The sequence below is a fragment of the Notolabrus celidotus genome, chromosome 6 (genome assembly GCF_009762535.1).
Source record: "Notolabrus celidotus isolate fNotCel1 chromosome 6, fNotCel1.pri, whole genome shotgun sequence".
Taxonomy (NCBI): Eukaryota; Metazoa; Chordata; class Actinopteri; order Labriformes; family Labridae; genus Notolabrus; species Notolabrus celidotus.
In genome coordinates, this window is record NC_048277.1 from 26,122,219 (window position 1) to 26,139,709 (window position 17,491).

The window sequence follows — 17,491 nt, forward strand, 5'->3', positions numbered from 1 at the left end:
AGAGGGGTGGCCAAGGATGGCACTGGCACCCTTTGAAATCCAATTGGCCACCCCAGGGGCCACCTCAACATCCTAAACTATGATTGGCTATTTGCCTTGTCAGAGGTGGGGTTTCTGTTAAAATCTATAATTGGGATGAGTTAAAAGGCTGATAGTAGATTTCTTTATTAGTGCCCTCAATGTGACTTTGAAAAAACATCTTTTGAAAGACCTTAAAGAATTAAGCTTAGAAGATTTATGCCACCTTGTCCTGTTTTTTTTTTTTTTTAAGTCAAAGGGAATATAACATCTGTTTAATACTTTAATGAAAGTAGTTTGTGAAGACAGAAAGGGTAAATGTTATTTATTTGTAAATGCACTGGCCACCCCTGCCTATGCGAGAGCCTCAATTGGGCCAAAAAGTTCTGCAAACGCCCCTGGTTGGCTTTTATAAGGATATTTGTAACAAAACCATCTGCAACTATCAAAATGTTACAGTCTGCCTCATTATGAGTCTCACTGTATTTTCTTTGCAATATGTGGTGTTAATTTAATTCAATTTTTTTCAATGAATCAACAGTAGATTGCAGCATGACAATGAAAAAACACTAAGGAGTTTTGTTGTTTATTATGTTCATGCCACAAAAACTGTTAAAAGGTCACATAATGTCAACTAAGGGTCAATTCAAAAACTGTTTGTATAAGGGCAAGTATTCAGGATGTACTCAGGGTTCTTCACAAAGTCCAGAGATCAGTAACATATGCAAGAATTTCAATATCTGTCTATAAAAAGTGGGTAGCTTCTGCAGTTACTCAAGATACAGCATTTATGTGACAGTCATGGTTTCAAAGAGGACACTTCATGCACTGTCATGCATGCAAATCCAAGAGTAAACATGTGCTCAGTCTCTGTACAAATGTTAGCATAAGCTTTGCCACTAAGACATAATTTAAATGAATCTGCATACTTTGATAAATTGAAAGAGATGTCCTGGCTCTTTTTTCTGCTCATGATGAAGACTGCAGTGAAAACTTGAGAACATTGTCATGCTGCTGGCCATCCCATTTGAAAATCAGTAAAAAGTAAAACATGAGTTTTAAAAGATTATCAAAGAACATGGCCTCTAGCCTGGCCTGGCCTGCTGCACACAGTTCTAGTATAATGAGAAGAAAAGGTATCCATGAAAAGAATTGAACCAATGAGTGTTTCCAGAGTCACTGATCCTTTTTGTCTGTTGCACTCTGTGGATTCTGGGGATCAAAATAATGATTACAATCAGAATCACTCCTGTTTTAGTGTAAACATATAATAAATATTTTCATGATTGTTGTTTTTTACCTGAAGCTGATGGTGTTCCCTCAACAGTCTGTCATACTCCTGTGCCAGACCTTTGGCCTGCCTCTTCATAGCCTCCACTTCAGCGTTGGACTTACGCATGGCTACACAGACAAACAGTGTTTCATCTATACATTGATCAACACTGTAGCATGTGACCAGGTGAGTCCATGCTCTGCTATGTTTAACACTTGTACATTGCTTTCTCATTGTTGTACATGTTGATTAACATTTTGTAATAAGCATGGTTACATGATTTTAAAAGACACACAGTGATGATTACTCACCTTCTTCAGAAACCTTCACTTGATCTGCCAGCCTTTCAGCCTCCAGCTTTAGTTGTTGGTTTTTTGCTGACATGGATCCTTCCTCATCCAGGAGAGCCTGAGGACAAATAGGTCTATTTAATTACAAACAGCAGACAGAGTACTGAAACAACACTCTGAAAAATATTCTAATATCTGTGTACTACAGAAGATAAGCCCCAAAGATTTTAAAAACACAAAGTTGTATTATACTAAAGGCAAATGTTATTGTACATTAGATAGTACCATAATATTCACAAGGTGGCCATTTTTCTCAGACATCTCACAGTGGGCAGGAAGTTCAAATGTTGTTTTGATGTAGTAATGATGTATCTTTAGGGAGAAACGTTTAAGAACCTAGGAAATCTAGCAATTACTACCACTTGTATAGCCATTCAAAAAAGTGATGGCTAGTGTAAATTAGGGAGTGACATCCTGTCATATTTGGAGAAAAAGAACGTGGTCTCTTTTGAGATGAAATCGCTGTTAGCTAGTAAATGGCGGGATGCTAAAATAACCTTTTGATAACTTATAATTGTGTAATATTATAGCAAAAAAAAATGACCGAGTAAATGACTAGCAAAGGATACAGTTAGCAAAAACCTGTTGACTGTTTACATAAGCTGTTAACTGATAAAAGCCAGTAGGTTGACTAACATGATTTAAAATATTAAGTCTGTCCTTTTAGATTATGAAGCACGTTCATAGATTAATTGTTAGCTCCTTTATAGCTAACAATAATATAGGCTAGGACAGTGGTTCCCAAACCTTTCCGCCCGTGACCCCCAAAATATAGGTGCCAAAGACTCGCGACCCCCACTGTCCCTCAAAGTGATTTAATGGCTTCATTTAGCTGGTCTGCAAAAATTGATCCTACCTAAATGAGCATGTGTCTGTGTTTCCTGTGCCATTATGAATTAACCTGCTGCTACTGATGCTTTTGATAATTAACTGTTCACTCATCCTAAACTCAGTAGTCATCTGGCAAAAAGAAAGGCAGAAAACTCATTCCATTTTCTATTTTCAAGATTTAATTTCAAGTTTAGCTACTATTTCTGTCAATATTTTTTACTATAATGGGTCAAATGTACTATTTTTAGATCATTAAAAAAAAAATTCTAGAAGACATCTCACGACCCCCAGGGGGTCCAGACCCACACTTTGGGAACCCCTGGGCTAGGACATGCCTAGATGCTAATACCAGCCCTTGTCTGACATTAGCTGATCATTTGTCAAATATCTTATTTTTGATTAACATGCAGTCCCATAAGGTTGACACTCACTTATCTTTTCTGTAGTTTCATCTGGAAGCGTTTACCTAATAATGACCCACAGACTTATTGCATTTTTACTAACTGAAGTACGTGTGATGTCAGAGGAAACTGGCTGGGATGTGATAATGTTGATTTTGGTGGAAAAAGAGTAAAGGAGCAATCTTAATCACTACAAGACAAAAGATACAGTTTTTATCTTGTCAACAAACTGAATAAGTCTGACTTTTCTGAGTGTCAGGTTGTCCTCCTGGTGCTGCCTGGCTGTTTTGACAGCACTGTCCATCTGTGCCTGAAGACCTGCAGTGTCCTCCAAGGTGACAGCAACCTGGTTGAGCAAGGTGACAACGCGACGCATGATACTGTGCTCACGGGACAAGAAGGTGAGAATCGGGAAAGGGAAAAGCAGGACATAAGAGACAGGATATCGTAAAGTGAATTGTACAGGGTATAGTCTAATGAAATGACATGAAATATTTTGGGGGAATTTTAAAACCACATTGTTCTGTTGTTGTGATTAAAGGGGGAAGAAATGACACTAACAGCCAGAGAAAGAGGGAGAAGCCAGATATGTAGAGGTTCCTCTGTGCTCTGAACAGCTTCATGTGGACATGGTCGTACACACTTGGGTTCACCTTGGCATCCTGCATGGGCTCAGGCCCAGAGTACTTCTGCACCTCACGCACTGCATCTAGGAGTCGACAGGGGGACAGAAACAGGATCGTACCGGACTGAAATATTCTGTCTGTCCACTCTGTAATATTTGGCATGTGTCCCTGACTCAGCAGATTGTCAGTGACTCAGCAGATTGCTTACCAAGAAAAAGAACAATAAGAACCATGATCATTGTGAAGAAGCATTTGTTCCAGTATGGAGATAACCAGTTCCATATCCTCAAGCTGAAAACAGAGCGCCATCTAGAAAGTAGGTCAAAAGGACACAGTGAGTTTCACTGGCATCATATAGAGGAGATTTTTAAAAGAAAGGACATGAATGCACTCTGCTGGTTATTTGTGTGAACTGCCCTTTTCACTTTCTCTATTACAATCATGTTTTTTTTTTTCATGGTTGATCCAGAAAATGTGCTGATGCTTAGTATGCAAATCATGAGGAGCTGAGTCATGTTCTATTTTCTTATTGTTCTGTTTTTCCTATCGTAAACAGTAGTTTCATACAGTTTCTTTATAGTTTTTCAATATACATACAACACATGGTAAATTTAGCTTATGTGTAAGCCAAAAACAAATGTTTCAGCTCAAATACTGTAGATATAGATTAACCCTCCTGTTATGTTCGTTTCTTAGGGACAGCAATAATGTTCCTGGGTCAATTTGACCCAGGGCATATTTAATGAACCAAAAGTGTAAGAACCCCCCCAAAAAATCCCAATAAACATTTTTAATCTCATTGTTAACTCAATTACTAACCATTTAAATCAATATTTAGTGCAATGGTGTTTTTTAATTCTCACAGATCATGGTTCAATGAGGATAACTCACTCGTATTTTTATGAAAATTCATGTTAAAACTTTTTTTTTTTATGTACATTGGAAAGCCCTAGATATAACTACAATAGTTTTACATGACTTAGATTTTTGTTAATTTTATTTTGCATTTTATTTATTTATTTATTTACTTTTATGAAGTGATGTTGATAAATTATTCTATATGTTGATTGCGTTAATTAAGCCAAGCAGAAGAAGTTTCATACCGAAAAAATACTTTTAACATTTTTCTTAAGATTTTTTAACTTCAAAATGGGTCAAATTGACCTGCAACATAACAGTAGGGTTAAGAAAAAACAGATCTGGATACAGAGATAGATTAACACAAGAAAATAAAATAAATAAAAAACAGTGCTCATAGTGATTGCTAAATTATAAGTGCTACGGTTTGCATACGCTCCAAGACAGCAATATTTCTCGAACTAACTTGTGATAATGATGAGGGTTTGTGCTAAATTGCTGTACCTCTTTGCTGATATAAAGGGTATACACAAGATGAGGTTGGCTGCTATCTCTGCATAGAGGAAGAGCGCCACAGCCGTCCACTGGAGAGTCATTTTGACTGTGATCTCCTGAGGAAATTTAAAGGTTAGCTGAAAATATAGTATGACAAACAGTGTTTTTTCAATCAAATGTTTTACTTTAAATTATAGCTACCAAAGTGAATGGCAGAAAAAGTGCAGAAAATCCCCTCAATACTTTTATAGATTCTTTGCCAACATAAACACACTACCTATACACTGTGCTCTGCTTCTCTCTTGTAATGTTAAGTGACTTTTTAAGCATACACACACAATGTTAGTGTAGGCCCACTACATACAACAGCTGATCCACAACAAGTATTTATAACCCATTTGCTACTTTCAGACTTTTAGCTCCACACCTATTCACAATGCTTATCATTCTTTCTCATTTAGTTAAAAGCAGGCTGTGGTCAATCCATTCAAAGCAATCCACAGAGTTGTTGGCTTACCGGTCAAAGTTGTGTGATCAGACGAATGGGAAAGTCCAGACATGCGCACTCATAGGCTCACAGACATTCACAACAGCTGCTGGCGAGCATCAGACGAGCTGCAGCCCTAAAAAAAACTCAAGTGACAAGTGTTAGTCAGTCCCCTATGATTTGCAATGACCAAGCAAACTGAGGTGTTTTCAGTCTAAATGAATACCAGATTTTCACTCTTTTCTCCTTAATATTTTCTTTCAATGTGTGTGAGAAAGAGAAAAGGTTTGTTTAGTTACAGCGTCTCATATTTCATGTCATGGGACAAAAATAGCCATGTGAGGGGAACACAAAATGTCTTCTAATAACAAAATAATGTAGCTTTGATGTCTTTAATTCATCACAAGAGGTCTGCCTAAAAGGAGAAAATAGACTAAACTCTTACAATAAATTAATATGTTGACGGTTTCTTCCACAAACGAGAAGCCAGTCAAATGTCCACAAGGGGGCGGTGTTCCCCAATTCTGTACTGATGCTTTGGCACAGAAGCAGGAAGTAGAAAGTCCTGTATGTTTTGCTATCATTGTGGAAATCCTATCCAGAGAGTCCGTATGTGTAAAGAAGCTCTAAAGACATCCATCAGTGTGGATAGAGGTCTCAGTTTACACACAAGCTGGTTATAAATAGTCTTAACTAAAATAGCTGATACAGGATCATCCCAAAAAGCTTTCATCCCAAAGGACTGAAAAGGATTGCTGTTCTGTGTCTCTGTGAGCTTTTTCAAGGTGGGCACAAACAACTTTGCTTGCTTATAAGCACAGAAATTGCATTGGTTTGAACCTAAGCACCAGAGGCTGAGGGGAATTCTGCAGTGTGTCCCACAGTGCACTCTTCCTCCTATTGAATAATGTAGTTTTGCAGCTCAATTTCAGCTCCAAGGACTGTTTTGTGTATTCTGCGCTCTCCACTGTATTCAGCTTGCAGGGTGTATTCACATGGGCTTCCTCTGTGAAGGAGACTGATAGCTGCTATCCTCTTTGACTGCAAGTCTCAGGAGTGCAGAGGAGCAAAATGTTTACAGCTGCACCCAGTGATAGCTTTTTTGGAGAGTGGGCAAATGACTGTAGCAGAACTGAATGGGCTTTGATTGCTCTCCTTTCCTCACCATCTCAGAGGTCACAGCTCAGGAGACTGAAGAGCCGTTATAGCGAAACGCCCGCAATAAACAGATGGTCAGACTTTGATGACTATATGGTTGGTGAAGAGCTCCATCTATGTTATTTATTGACTGTCCATACAAATGTCTGACATGATAGACAGAGAGAGAATGTGACACTTTCTTCAAAGGATTTAGTTTAATCACATCAAATGAACAGTTACAGCATGTTAACCAGAATTAACCTGCATTGTTGGTCCCAGTTCCTTAGGGTATTTCTGTTTTGGAGAATTTGGGTATACTGAGCATTATATGTGCAAGATGGGGTCTACACATAGCGCTCAGAGCAATACCTCCACATAAAAAGGATAACCTCCACAAACTTTATGTACGTCAGAGCTCCTCACCCCTGTCCCTGAGGGGTTGCGCCAAAAACCTTCAAGGAAAATTCATTTCAGCAGCAGAATCCATAACCTTATCATTTCAGTCCATTCCCAAGCTCATGATCATAGCTGAAGGTTAGTACATATTGACTTATAAATTGGCATCTTGGCCCTCAGGCTCAGATGCTTTTTATGACCACAATGGCAAAGCATCCAACACCTATCTGCTATTTCATGCATCTATTCACCTGTGTTGTGCTTTATGTTGCCACATTTTGCGAGCAGCTCTGTCAACAGGTCCATCATGAGCTCTGTATTGGTCCCACGTGTGTCTGCCACAATCTGTCACTTATGGACAACAAGGGAATTACCTGAGAGACCCACTCAAGCAGTCATCCTAGGGTGTCACGCAGGCTTCTTGTTCTGCTCACTTGTGGTTTTTTCTTGCAAAATTGGTCTCAGCAAGGTTAGCACTTCTGCACTTTGAGTAAAAAACTGTGGAGCAAAGCCTTCCCTCCTTTCAATAGATATCTAACTTTAACTTCATGGTCTCCTTGTTTGCAAAAAAAGTGACTGCAAAAATAAGAACTGAAAACCCTTAAAAAACAATGAAGCATCACAGTGATTCTGATCCACTAAGCCATGTCTAAGGGTTAGATCCCTTCAACATTTTCCATTATCGTGCCGATGTGTTTTCACTGAAATGAAATTGTCCTTACCTATGGCTTCTATAAGCCTGCACTCAGCTGGGGCCTTGGTAACCTTGCTTGTCATATACTTTACATCCACAACAAGGTGTCCTCATTTTGTTAATATGGGCCATGGATGCCTTGGCTTGTAGTGCCTAGTTGGAAACAGGTGGGAGGGGGTTGGCAAGGTTTGGAGCTTCTGCTGAAGGAAAATCAGGCTCCCTGCAGAGTAAGATTATACATACAGCATCAAAAATTCAGTTTTTTTCCCCAGCAAAATGATGAATACAAAAAGAGAAAAATGTAAGAAGCTAATAAACAGCAAAAGCCCAACTGTCTAGTAACTTAAAAAAAATAACCAGAACAAATGTAAAACAATAATAAACAAAATGCCCCAAAATTTCACTCCACTTGGTAATTTTGTTAAGAAAAAAAATGTGTAATTAATAAAATAATTAAAAAACATCGATTGGCCTTGAACTGGCTGAAATTTATATTGAAAGTAGCTTAAAAAGCATTTAAAAAAATACTAATGATACAACTTGTAAGTTTTATAGGTATGTGCAGGGGCGCCGCCAGGGATTTTGGGCCCGTTGAAAAAATATCACATTGGGCCCCATATACGTCTTGTAATATATCATTTATAATAACATCATAATCAAAGTTACAAAAGTCTTTAAAAATGAATGCACAACAGAAAAAGAGCAGCACTGAATCATACAGAATAATGGATCTACAATGCTGTTCTGTATCAGCAACCCTAGATTTGATCATTTATTGTGTTCAAGTTTATCAGATCAAGTTTATTTATTACAATTATTAAGAGGTTAAAGCTACTTACATAAATTGCCCCTTGTGGGACTGCCCAAAATTCAGTCAGCATCAAAATATCAGATTTGAAGGTATTATTTGAGTAATCTCTGTGACATTAAAACAGACTAAATCACTCAATGCTTCAACCTGCCAAGCATCCAAAACAGACTACCTCTCTGCTTTTACTGTCAGTTTGCTTTTATTGCTTCTTTGCTTTTATTGTGTTTTTATTGTTCTTGTGAAGCACTTTGTTACTTGTATCGAAAAGGGCTATAGAAGTAAAGGTATTATTACTATTATTATTACAACTTATGGTGCAGTGAATATTAAACATTGTGTCTCTCCAAGCTCTGCCACACTGCCGCACACTTACATGTGCTGCAAGAAGTGCCTCAGGATAGACAAAAGTGTCACTTGCCTGATGCTGCCCATTGGGAGAAACATAATTTGGAACTGCACCCTATGAAGTGGTCGCCGCAGTTTTCATCGCCCAACTCAACCATGTCCATCTCAACCTGGGCCAGTTGACCACTCTTTTGTAAGCCTACCCTGTACTCGCTCTGCCTGTTATAGCGACAGTTGTTGACATTTGTATGTAACAAGGAACCTTTAAGATAAAGTGGCTTGAAAATTAGGGATGCACGATATTGGATTTTTTACTGATATCTGATATGCCGATATTTTACAACTCATTTAGCCGATTACCGATACCGATATTTTTTCATCATGTCAATGAATAGTATTTAGTAAGCATTAAAAGGAACCCCGAATGTGGGGACTAATAGGCATAAATCTGCTTTAATGTTTGTCTCATACTAGAATGCTTTGTTAAATTGACATGAAGAATTGTTATTTCTTTAAAGAGCGAAATTTATAACACATATTCTAACCATAGACTGTAAAAAATATGGACGTAGTATCCGTGACGTCACCCATCTGTTCCTGAGAGCTGTTTTGAAGCAAATCGACGGCAGCAGCCATATTGGTAATGCGGAACTCAACTAGGCAGAGTGTGATGTAGTGTGAGTCTCTTAGCCAATGGCTGTGTGTTCCCGACCGGGAGTCACGTCAGTCATGTCCTTATTTGGGCAAAACTCATAATCTTAATATCTTCTTAACCGTCATGTTAGAAAAAAATTGACCCCCCGTACAGTGTGTGCCATTAGAGAGATTAGCGTTGTAGGGCCAAGCCGTTTTTTGAACCAGGCTGTAAACATGTTTATAAATGCTGCAAAGATCGTCTTTTTCCCATTCATATCTATGTGGTTTCCGGTGTTTCTGCAGCCAGCCTCAAGCGGATTTTCGATGTATTGCAGTTTATATCACTTCCGCATTGGCTTCATCGTTTGAGACCGGAGTTTGCCGCTTGATTCTAACCTACGAGCGCAGCCATTGTTTTACTAGCGCAATGCAAGCTGGGTTGATGACGTGTAATGGTTGCGTCTTGCCGAGCCTCTGGTTTTCGCCGTGTTTACTTGCTGGCTTTCAGGAGCGTGAAAACCATAATAACACCACACTGTGCTGTGTTTGGGTGTAATTTCCAGTCGAAGAGAAACAAGGGGACTGATGTAAGTCTACACAGCTTTCCAAGAGACAAAAAGAGAAGAAAGGAGTGGGAAATTGCTTGTGGACGTACACAACTTCCGAAGGACCCGCGGCTATGTTCTCGCCACTTCACTCCAGATGCATTTTGATGCATTTAGCCGACCCATGCTGGTGAAAGAGCTCACAGGTGCTGCTAGTTATAAACGGAGACTGAAGCCAAATGCTGTGCCGTCAGTTTTTGTTCATAAACAGACAAAACGCCCACGGGAAAAGAGTGAAGTCCGCTCGAGGAAATGCCATTGGCAGGAGACGTTGGTTGTGCTCCTGCGGGGATGTCAACATCCCGCACCTGCAGATGTAGCCTCTGATGGCGAACCATCTGGCACGATCACGACCACGACCACTACCACGATCACAGAGGAAGCTGACCCCGAGTCCCCCGATCAGTCAACACAGCAGTCCGTAAGTGTACAGTGTTCTCCAAATGAGAGTGATGTCGCAACTCAGACGGAAAAACACACATCTGATGCAGCGGTACAGTGGCCAGCTGATGCGCACCAACTTATTACTCAAAACCACGTTTATGCTGCTAATTGGGAAAATTAGCTGAAAAAACAGTTTCAGGAGGACAGTGAGTCTCTGGATCTTTTCCTCTCAGATGATGACTTTTTCAGCGAGGGCAGTCAGCCACTGTACAGACAGTCTGATCCGAAATATAACACAAGTTCATCGCAGAGCCTTCACAGAGCACCCAGGAATCAAATGCTTCAGCTGACATGCATGAAGAAAACAGTCTGTTGTTTTCACGACTCTTACTACCTACACTTATGCTGATTTTAATCATCTTATGAAATACTTTTTTTTCAGTTCTCAAAATAATTTTAGTAAAGTCTTAAAAGGAACCCCGGCTACCAAAACGTATTCTCCTATATGATAAATGTTTGTATCAGCTATATAAAAACGATAATAAAATCTCTCAAAATATCTTAGTTTGTATAAAACTGGAAAAAATATTTTCACTCGTAGGCCGCCATTGTTCTTTGCGTCGCAATGATGTTTGGGTAGTGACGTCATTTGGTTGCAACCTATACAAAAAACAAAGCTACCAGTGACTTATTGATCATACAGGAAGTGCAAGTTTAAATACATTACTCAAACTGATGCCAGGCCTTTCCTATTACCTGAAGTTACTTGGTTACCATATGTTTTAATATGCTCCTGGCGTGAGGAGATAAAATCATGTAAAATCATGTGTGTATTTAAAAGTTAAATTATCTTTAGATAACGAGAAATAGGTTATCTCGAGAACACGGAAAATAAAATGTATTTAATAATGTCCGTTTAGGGCTTCCATATTTTTGGCCTTTTGGAATATGGATATCAAGTCAGACGAAGAGTAGGCATTTTAAGTTTCTATGTCTCACTTAGATTAGTTTTCCTTAAAATGTATCCCACAAAAAGATTTAAAACATTTGATAAAGGCCTGGTTTTATTTCCTGTAATAATTACTGGAAGACTGGAGAATTATTTCATCTTTTAAATATGACCGATAAGGACTGGTCGGCCTTTAGAGTGAGACAAAAGTGGATAACTGAAGGACTGCAGTATTTGCCCTCAAGTCCTGACTCTGAGAAAGCATATTTTCTAGGGGGGACAGTATATATCAATTTCGGACATTTACGCCTTTATTAGACAGGACAGCTGATAAGAGACAGGGAATAAGGGAAGAAATGCAGTGGTTGGGAGTCAAACCAGCGACCGCTGCGACGAAGAGGACTGTAGCCTCCGCACATGAGGACGCACGCTTGAACTGGTTGTCCATCTGGAGTCCCAGTAATACTTTCAGCTTATAATAAAACCCTCGGAAACCATATGTGGAAGAGGTCTCAGACTCAGACTAGTTGAAAAAGATAAGAGGGCAATATGATGAATTCACAGCACATTTGCAGTTTCCTAGCTGTAGATTATTTCCAACCCTATTTTAGGATTTATGAATATGGAGTCGCAAACAGAGTTTTTGCAGAGTTCCAATATGGGGAGGTGAGGAGGTTTTGTTGTGAAGTTAAGCGTGTGAATAAAAAAATATGTGTCTGTTAATGTAGTTGTCAAAGAGGTTAACATTCTTTTCATAACACAGCGCATAGTTTTATGCATCCAAGTTTATGGCTTGATCATAATGTGTGGAGGATGTTCTTCTACAGAGAGTGGTGCAGGAAAAACACCTGGTTTAGGTAGAGTAGGACACTATGAATATCTAGGGGTGGTTAAATTACAAGTTTGTCCATGCTTTGCTGATTCATGTGCAGCAGGAAGTATTTCAGGTTTAGAAGTGGAGGCAGAATGAGAACTTGGAGGATGAATCACTTCAGTTATAGTGGGTGTATCAGCTGTGTATACGTGGCATGCACAGTAACTAAGCATTTCAGATGCTGTTGCTTTGCAGAGGTTGTTGGATGGAAAATATGACTTAAATTCAATTGCATGATTAATTTTCACAAGAAATGAAACCGTATTTCTGTTTTTCTATCTTATCTCTGGATCTTGGCAGCCCCAGATGTTAGTCCCAGTCACCTTTGGAAGTCACATCTTCTCAGCTTGTTCTCCATAAAACACTGACATTTGTTTAAGTCTTAAGCAGCATTGACATTTATATTTTTTACTACCCCTGAACACCCAATATCACACTCATGCTTTATCTTCTGTATGAGATTAACTCCACATCTTTTATCAGGATCTTTCCCATCTACAGTTACTCTCAGCTGTGATTCCTCTGACATTTGAGACACATATAGATATATAGAGTATATATATGTCCCTTGCACTCTTTTGTAAAATGATTATATCTCAGCTACAAAGCTAACTCACAGGGAATTAGATTGTATTTATTGGTTAGAGGTAGAAAAAAAGGTTTTTATTGTTTTCATAGCTGCCCATCTGATGACATCACCACAATGCATGACCCACCTCTAGAGGCCGGCACAGACCACCTCACTTAGAGTTGATTTATGTCATATATGACCTATGAGATAAAAAATGTATGTGATGGAGGCTAAGCTAGGAGAGAAGTAATGCAAGAGAAACTGGTGCTGTATTCTTCCATTAACTAAAATACTGAGAATGTCCTGACAGACTCAGTGAAAGCTGCAAGGGATTTTCTAGAAAACTCACGACAATGAGTGAGAAGTAGTGATGACGTACGTGTTAATCATGCAGCCAGTGTGATCTTTGTGTGAACAATGAAGCAGCTTCATACTCTTTTCTTATGCCAGCATGTTTTTTTCCACTCCTTTATGATACTGTGAATGTGTACAACTACTCATAGCATTGATATCAAGTCAAAAATGCTCTCAGACTCTGCTCCATCATGTTGGATATCTTGTAATCATTGTTGTGACTGCTGCAGCATCTTTTTCTGCATCATGTCTTACCTCTTTAGCAGGGTTGAGAACCATTTGAATTTAATTGATTACAGTTCCCAATCAGTTCCTGCTTATTGATTACGGTTCTTATCAATTCCATTACTTTTGGAGATTAAAAAAGGAATAGTACAAGAATGTAAAATTAGCTTGCCTTTATTGTGGGGAAAATTGAACCAAAACGCACATGCATAATCAAATTTATGTATCTCAGATATTTGGAACCAGTCCCAAGTTCATTGATACCCAAGCCTACTCCTGAGACCCCCCGTTCCAATCCAACGGGGGAAAACTTCACAATTGAGGGATGTGTGATGTGCATAGACTGTGTAAAATAATGAACGTAGTATCCGTGACGTCACCCATCTGTTCCTGAGAGCTGTTTTGAAGCCAATCGGCGGCAGCAGCCAAAATGCGGAACTCAACCAGGAAGAGTGTGAAGTAGTGTGAGCCTCTTAGCCAACAGCAATGTGTTCCCGACCGAGAGTCACGTCAGTCATGTCCTTATTTGGGCAAAAACTCGCAATCTTAATATCTTCTGAACCGTTTTGTTATATATATATATATTTTTTTTAAAAACACCCCCGTACAGTGTGTGCCAGTAGAGAAATGAGCTCTTCAGACTGAAGCCGTTTTTTGAACCAGGCTGTAAACATGTTTATTTTTGCTGTAAAGATGGTCTTTTTTTAATTGGTGTGTATGTGGTTTCTGGTGTTTCTGCAGCCAGCCTCAAGTGCATGTCGATGAACTCCATTTTATAACACTTCTGCATGGGCTTCATATTTTGAGACTTGTCGCTTGGTCCTACTTTGTGGGGAGCAAATGTAAAAGCTGCTTTAGTGTTGTCTGTTAAGGGTGAAGAAATCAGGTCTGCCACCATGGAAGAAATGTTTTTCTTCTTTATTAAATAGTTTGTTGTTCATTGATCTTGACTGTTGTCGTCACAGAACTTCAATCAACAACTGACCCGGTTTAAATGTTGGAAAGATGCAGCTTTTCAGAAGTTAGGTCAGAACAAATTCACAATTGAATTGACACATTGTTGTAGGGAACTTCTTGTCTTTAGATCTTATACACAGAGGCTACTGATGTGAACTTTTCTGTAAAGAGCCAGCCAGTGCTCTTTTTTTTTTTTTTTAATGATTCCACCATAATAAGTTTCTGGTTCACTCAAGCCAAACTTTGTCCTTGCAGAAAATGAATTGGACTTCAGGAGTGTTGAACCACTTTGCTTTTCCATTGTGCCTTGAGAACACTTGGAGGAAAATTGACTCTTTTGAATGTGAAAGACAACTTTAGCTTTAGTGAACACAATCGCTTACCCTGTAGAGGCAGATTCAAGCTGTCTGGCAGTGTGAGTGAGCTCTGTTGTAGCATTCCCATTCATATTCTTTCCATGTGGAGAGAAGAGCGACGGTATAATCACCAGACAGTATAGTCATCATCACTGTGAGGAGAGCTGGAGGGCTGCAATCTTCTCTCTGCTGTCGCTCCTCTCACCCACAGTGGTTGACACTCTGTCAGTGCCAGATAAAACAATTGGACTGACACATATGGGCACAGCTGCACATGGCGGAGTCTACTCACACAAATACAGAATGCACACATTGCTGGACAGTTGCATACACAAAGCACACAATCGCACAAGGACTGGCAGTTGCAGCCATGCCTGCACAAAACTTCTGACTTCTTTTTGTCCTTCCCGTTCTTGGTTTGGTGCGATAAGGATGTGATTGTCTGTCCTTTTGACTGAGCCACTTTCCTCAAGGATGATCGAGATGTTGCGGTATAATGGCGCATTTTATCAAACCAGAAGTTCTTACACACACAGTTGGATTTCTTTTATGGCCAATTCGTCTTCATTAGGAAAACCTTGATTATGTTGTTTTTCAAAATGAAAACACTACATTGCTCCATATTGTCTGCTTAAGCATGCATGTGAAGTTGTTTTTTTGTTTACCCCCTAGGATTAATTTGTTCTCTGATGTAGAGTGGATAATAAAGGAGACATCTCGTTGTGTCAGTAAAAGTCTGCTCTCTACTGATAGCGACACAGAGAGCAGTCATCTACATGGCATTGATTTAAAAGCAGACTGGTGTGTCTTTTTTTCCCCAGTGCTACACAATGGTGCCGTTAAGGTCATAGTAAGTAGCGGTCATACCCCATTGTATCCGCCTTATGTGATTCCTGCCTTCTATTTGAGCCATAGATTTTCTTGTACACAGATTATAGGTTGCATATCAAAGCCATTTATCTTCCAACTCCGAGAAGTGCCGTACTGTCTTTCTAAAATGTGGCTCGGTGAGAGTAACATTTGGAAAATGACCACAAGCCACAATTTGTCAAGCTGTGCTGACTGGTGTGCTCAATTCACTTTCTTCTTCTCTCCGATAGCAGAATTACAGTTGAGTGTTCGCTGACCTAATCCAATAGAGGCTCCATACGGACAAAGTAATGTGATTTCCCAGGCTTTTATTCTGTGTCTGTGGCTGGATAGAGAGAGGGGCCCAGAAGAGATGGCATCTGAATTGGGGATGGCTGTCTGAGAGAGGCAGCCATTGAGCGAGAGAGAAGGGGGGAGAGAGGGACATAATGCATGAGATATGGACAGGAGTGAGTACCAGCCTTGATGTGGATTATATGGGAGAGAGAGAGAAGGACACACCAGGGTCAAGTGATTGTAACAAGGCTCACAGTGAAGCATTATTACACCTCTGCTATTGACTATGGGAGTGTATTGACCGTTTTTCTATCTGCAGGTCAGCTCAGGTTAGAGTGCTGTAGTGACCTGCTAACCTTAACAATGTGTTAACCAGTAACCTTGAGGTTTGACTTAACCTTTGACTGATTTGTATTTTCAAGTGGCAAGCAGGGTTTCTAAATGTATGAGGTATGTCACACATATAATATTATATTTAGGTGCACAGTAGGTATTTTAAAGGCCTCACTTGGGAACACTGAAAGACACTTTGCTGCTATTTTACATATGTTTACAACTGAAAGTGCATCAGGGGCCTTCCTTCAAACTTCTGAATTGCTTTGTCTAAAGTTTTGTTTCAAAGGTCTGTTGTTTCTTGCATGGTGTCCTTCCTGTCAGTTGGAGCAGCTACTGAGCCAGTCACTGCCTTTATAGACAGGACCAAGGTTAAGACTGTTGTTTCAGTGAGCCAAAGCCAGAATCCAAACAAAAATAGCAACAATAACACAGGTGCAGCTATTGAGCTTGTAAATGAAAATAACCAGAAACATCTTTGAGGTGAGAACCCAACCTTGCATTGAAGATATTTATTTTAGAAATATTCCATTCCCCCCTTATTTTCAGAATAGAGTAAGGAAAGTTACGTTTATAGGGTCGTCTGGATCATGATGCAATGTAAGGCTTTTCAAGTACTTTTATCTCAGTGACCTAAATGAGGAGAAAATGAAAGAAGCTGAGGGCTTATCGTGGTGTGCAAAGGGACAACAACATAGTAAATATTTTAATTAACTACCTTTCATGAAGACATCAGTGAATATAATAAATTTGAAGCTCCTACTCGATGCACACACAGCTTCTGTGTCTGATGAAAATTACATCAAGAGAACAGATACATCAGTCTCGGTGATTAGTGAGAGCCAAACCCCCCCCCCCCCCCCCCCCCCCCCCAACAGAAAAAATGACTAACAAGGAGTGAATGTCAGACTGAATAATGGAGTGATAACTAAATGGCGATTAAGTCAGAACATCACGCAATGTTAGTTGTGCTTCGAAGGCCTTTTTGGCTGAGCCTGTGTGGCTGCACTAATGTCCAGTGGGTGTAAATAGTACTGGTCTTTAAGAGGCAATTTTGGAAGTCAATCAATATAAGTGATTTATTTAGGAGCAGTGATGAATTTAGAAGCAATATCTGACATTTAAGAAGAGGTCTAAATTATGTATTAATTTGGAAAATAGCTGTTTGTTATGTATCATTGTTATAGATAAAAGAGAAATAAGCCAAGGTATTTTGAAACCACATCTGTGAAGTTTGCCTCTGAAAGTCGGACTCATTTACATACGTGTGTTAAATCCCTCCTCTGGCGCTGTGTTTTATCTCCTAGGTTATTCTTCCCTCCCCTGTCGGCTAATCTGTTGCTGGCTGTGATCCCATCTCCTCGCTCAATCACAGA

At 39.5% G+C, this 17,491-nt stretch overlaps 1 protein-coding gene across 3 annotated transcripts; it reads right to left on the bottom strand.

Moving 5' to 3' along the window:
• Positions 1–588: 588 nt before the first annotated feature.
• Positions 589–5,475, bottom strand: LOC117814591 (B-cell receptor-associated protein 29-like). 3 transcript variants are annotated; one of them, XM_034686022.1, is made up of 8 exons: positions 5,370–5,475; positions 4,862–4,968; positions 3,708–3,808; positions 3,527–3,582; positions 3,118–3,219; positions 1,603–1,699; positions 1,319–1,419; positions 589–1,230 (listed from the first exon to the last, which is right to left on the bottom strand). In XM_034686022.1, the coding sequence occupies exons 2-8, from the start codon at positions 4,951–4,953 to the stop codon at positions 1,195–1,197; spliced, it is 585 nt and encodes a 194-aa protein (XP_034541913.1). In that variant the 5' UTR covers positions 4,954–4,968; positions 5,370–5,475; the 3' UTR covers positions 589–1,194. The 3 variants fall into 3 exon arrangements, with proteins under 3 accessions (XP_034541913.1, XP_034541911.1, XP_034541912.1); XM_034686020.1 differs by having other exon boundaries at positions 3,118–3,253; positions 3,435–3,582; XM_034686021.1 differs by lacking the exon at positions 5,370–5,475 and adding an exon at positions 5,280–5,322 and having other exon boundaries at positions 3,118–3,253; positions 3,435–3,582.
• Positions 5,476–17,491: the final 12,016 nt, after the last annotated feature.

Coding starts and splice junctions, on each gene's coding strand:
- LOC117814591 (XM_034686020.1), bottom strand. CDS start 4,953: ATGACTCTCCAGTGGACGGCTGTGGCGCTCTTCCTCTATGCAGAGATA. Junction 3,583..3,707: donor TCTTATTGTTCTTTTTCTTG/GTAAGCAATCTG, acceptor GTCGACTCCTAG/ATGCAGTGCGTGAGGTGCAG. Junction 1,231..1,318: donor GGGAACACCATCAGCTTCAG/GTAAAAAACAAC, acceptor TTTGATCCCCAG/AATCCACAGAGTGCAACAGA.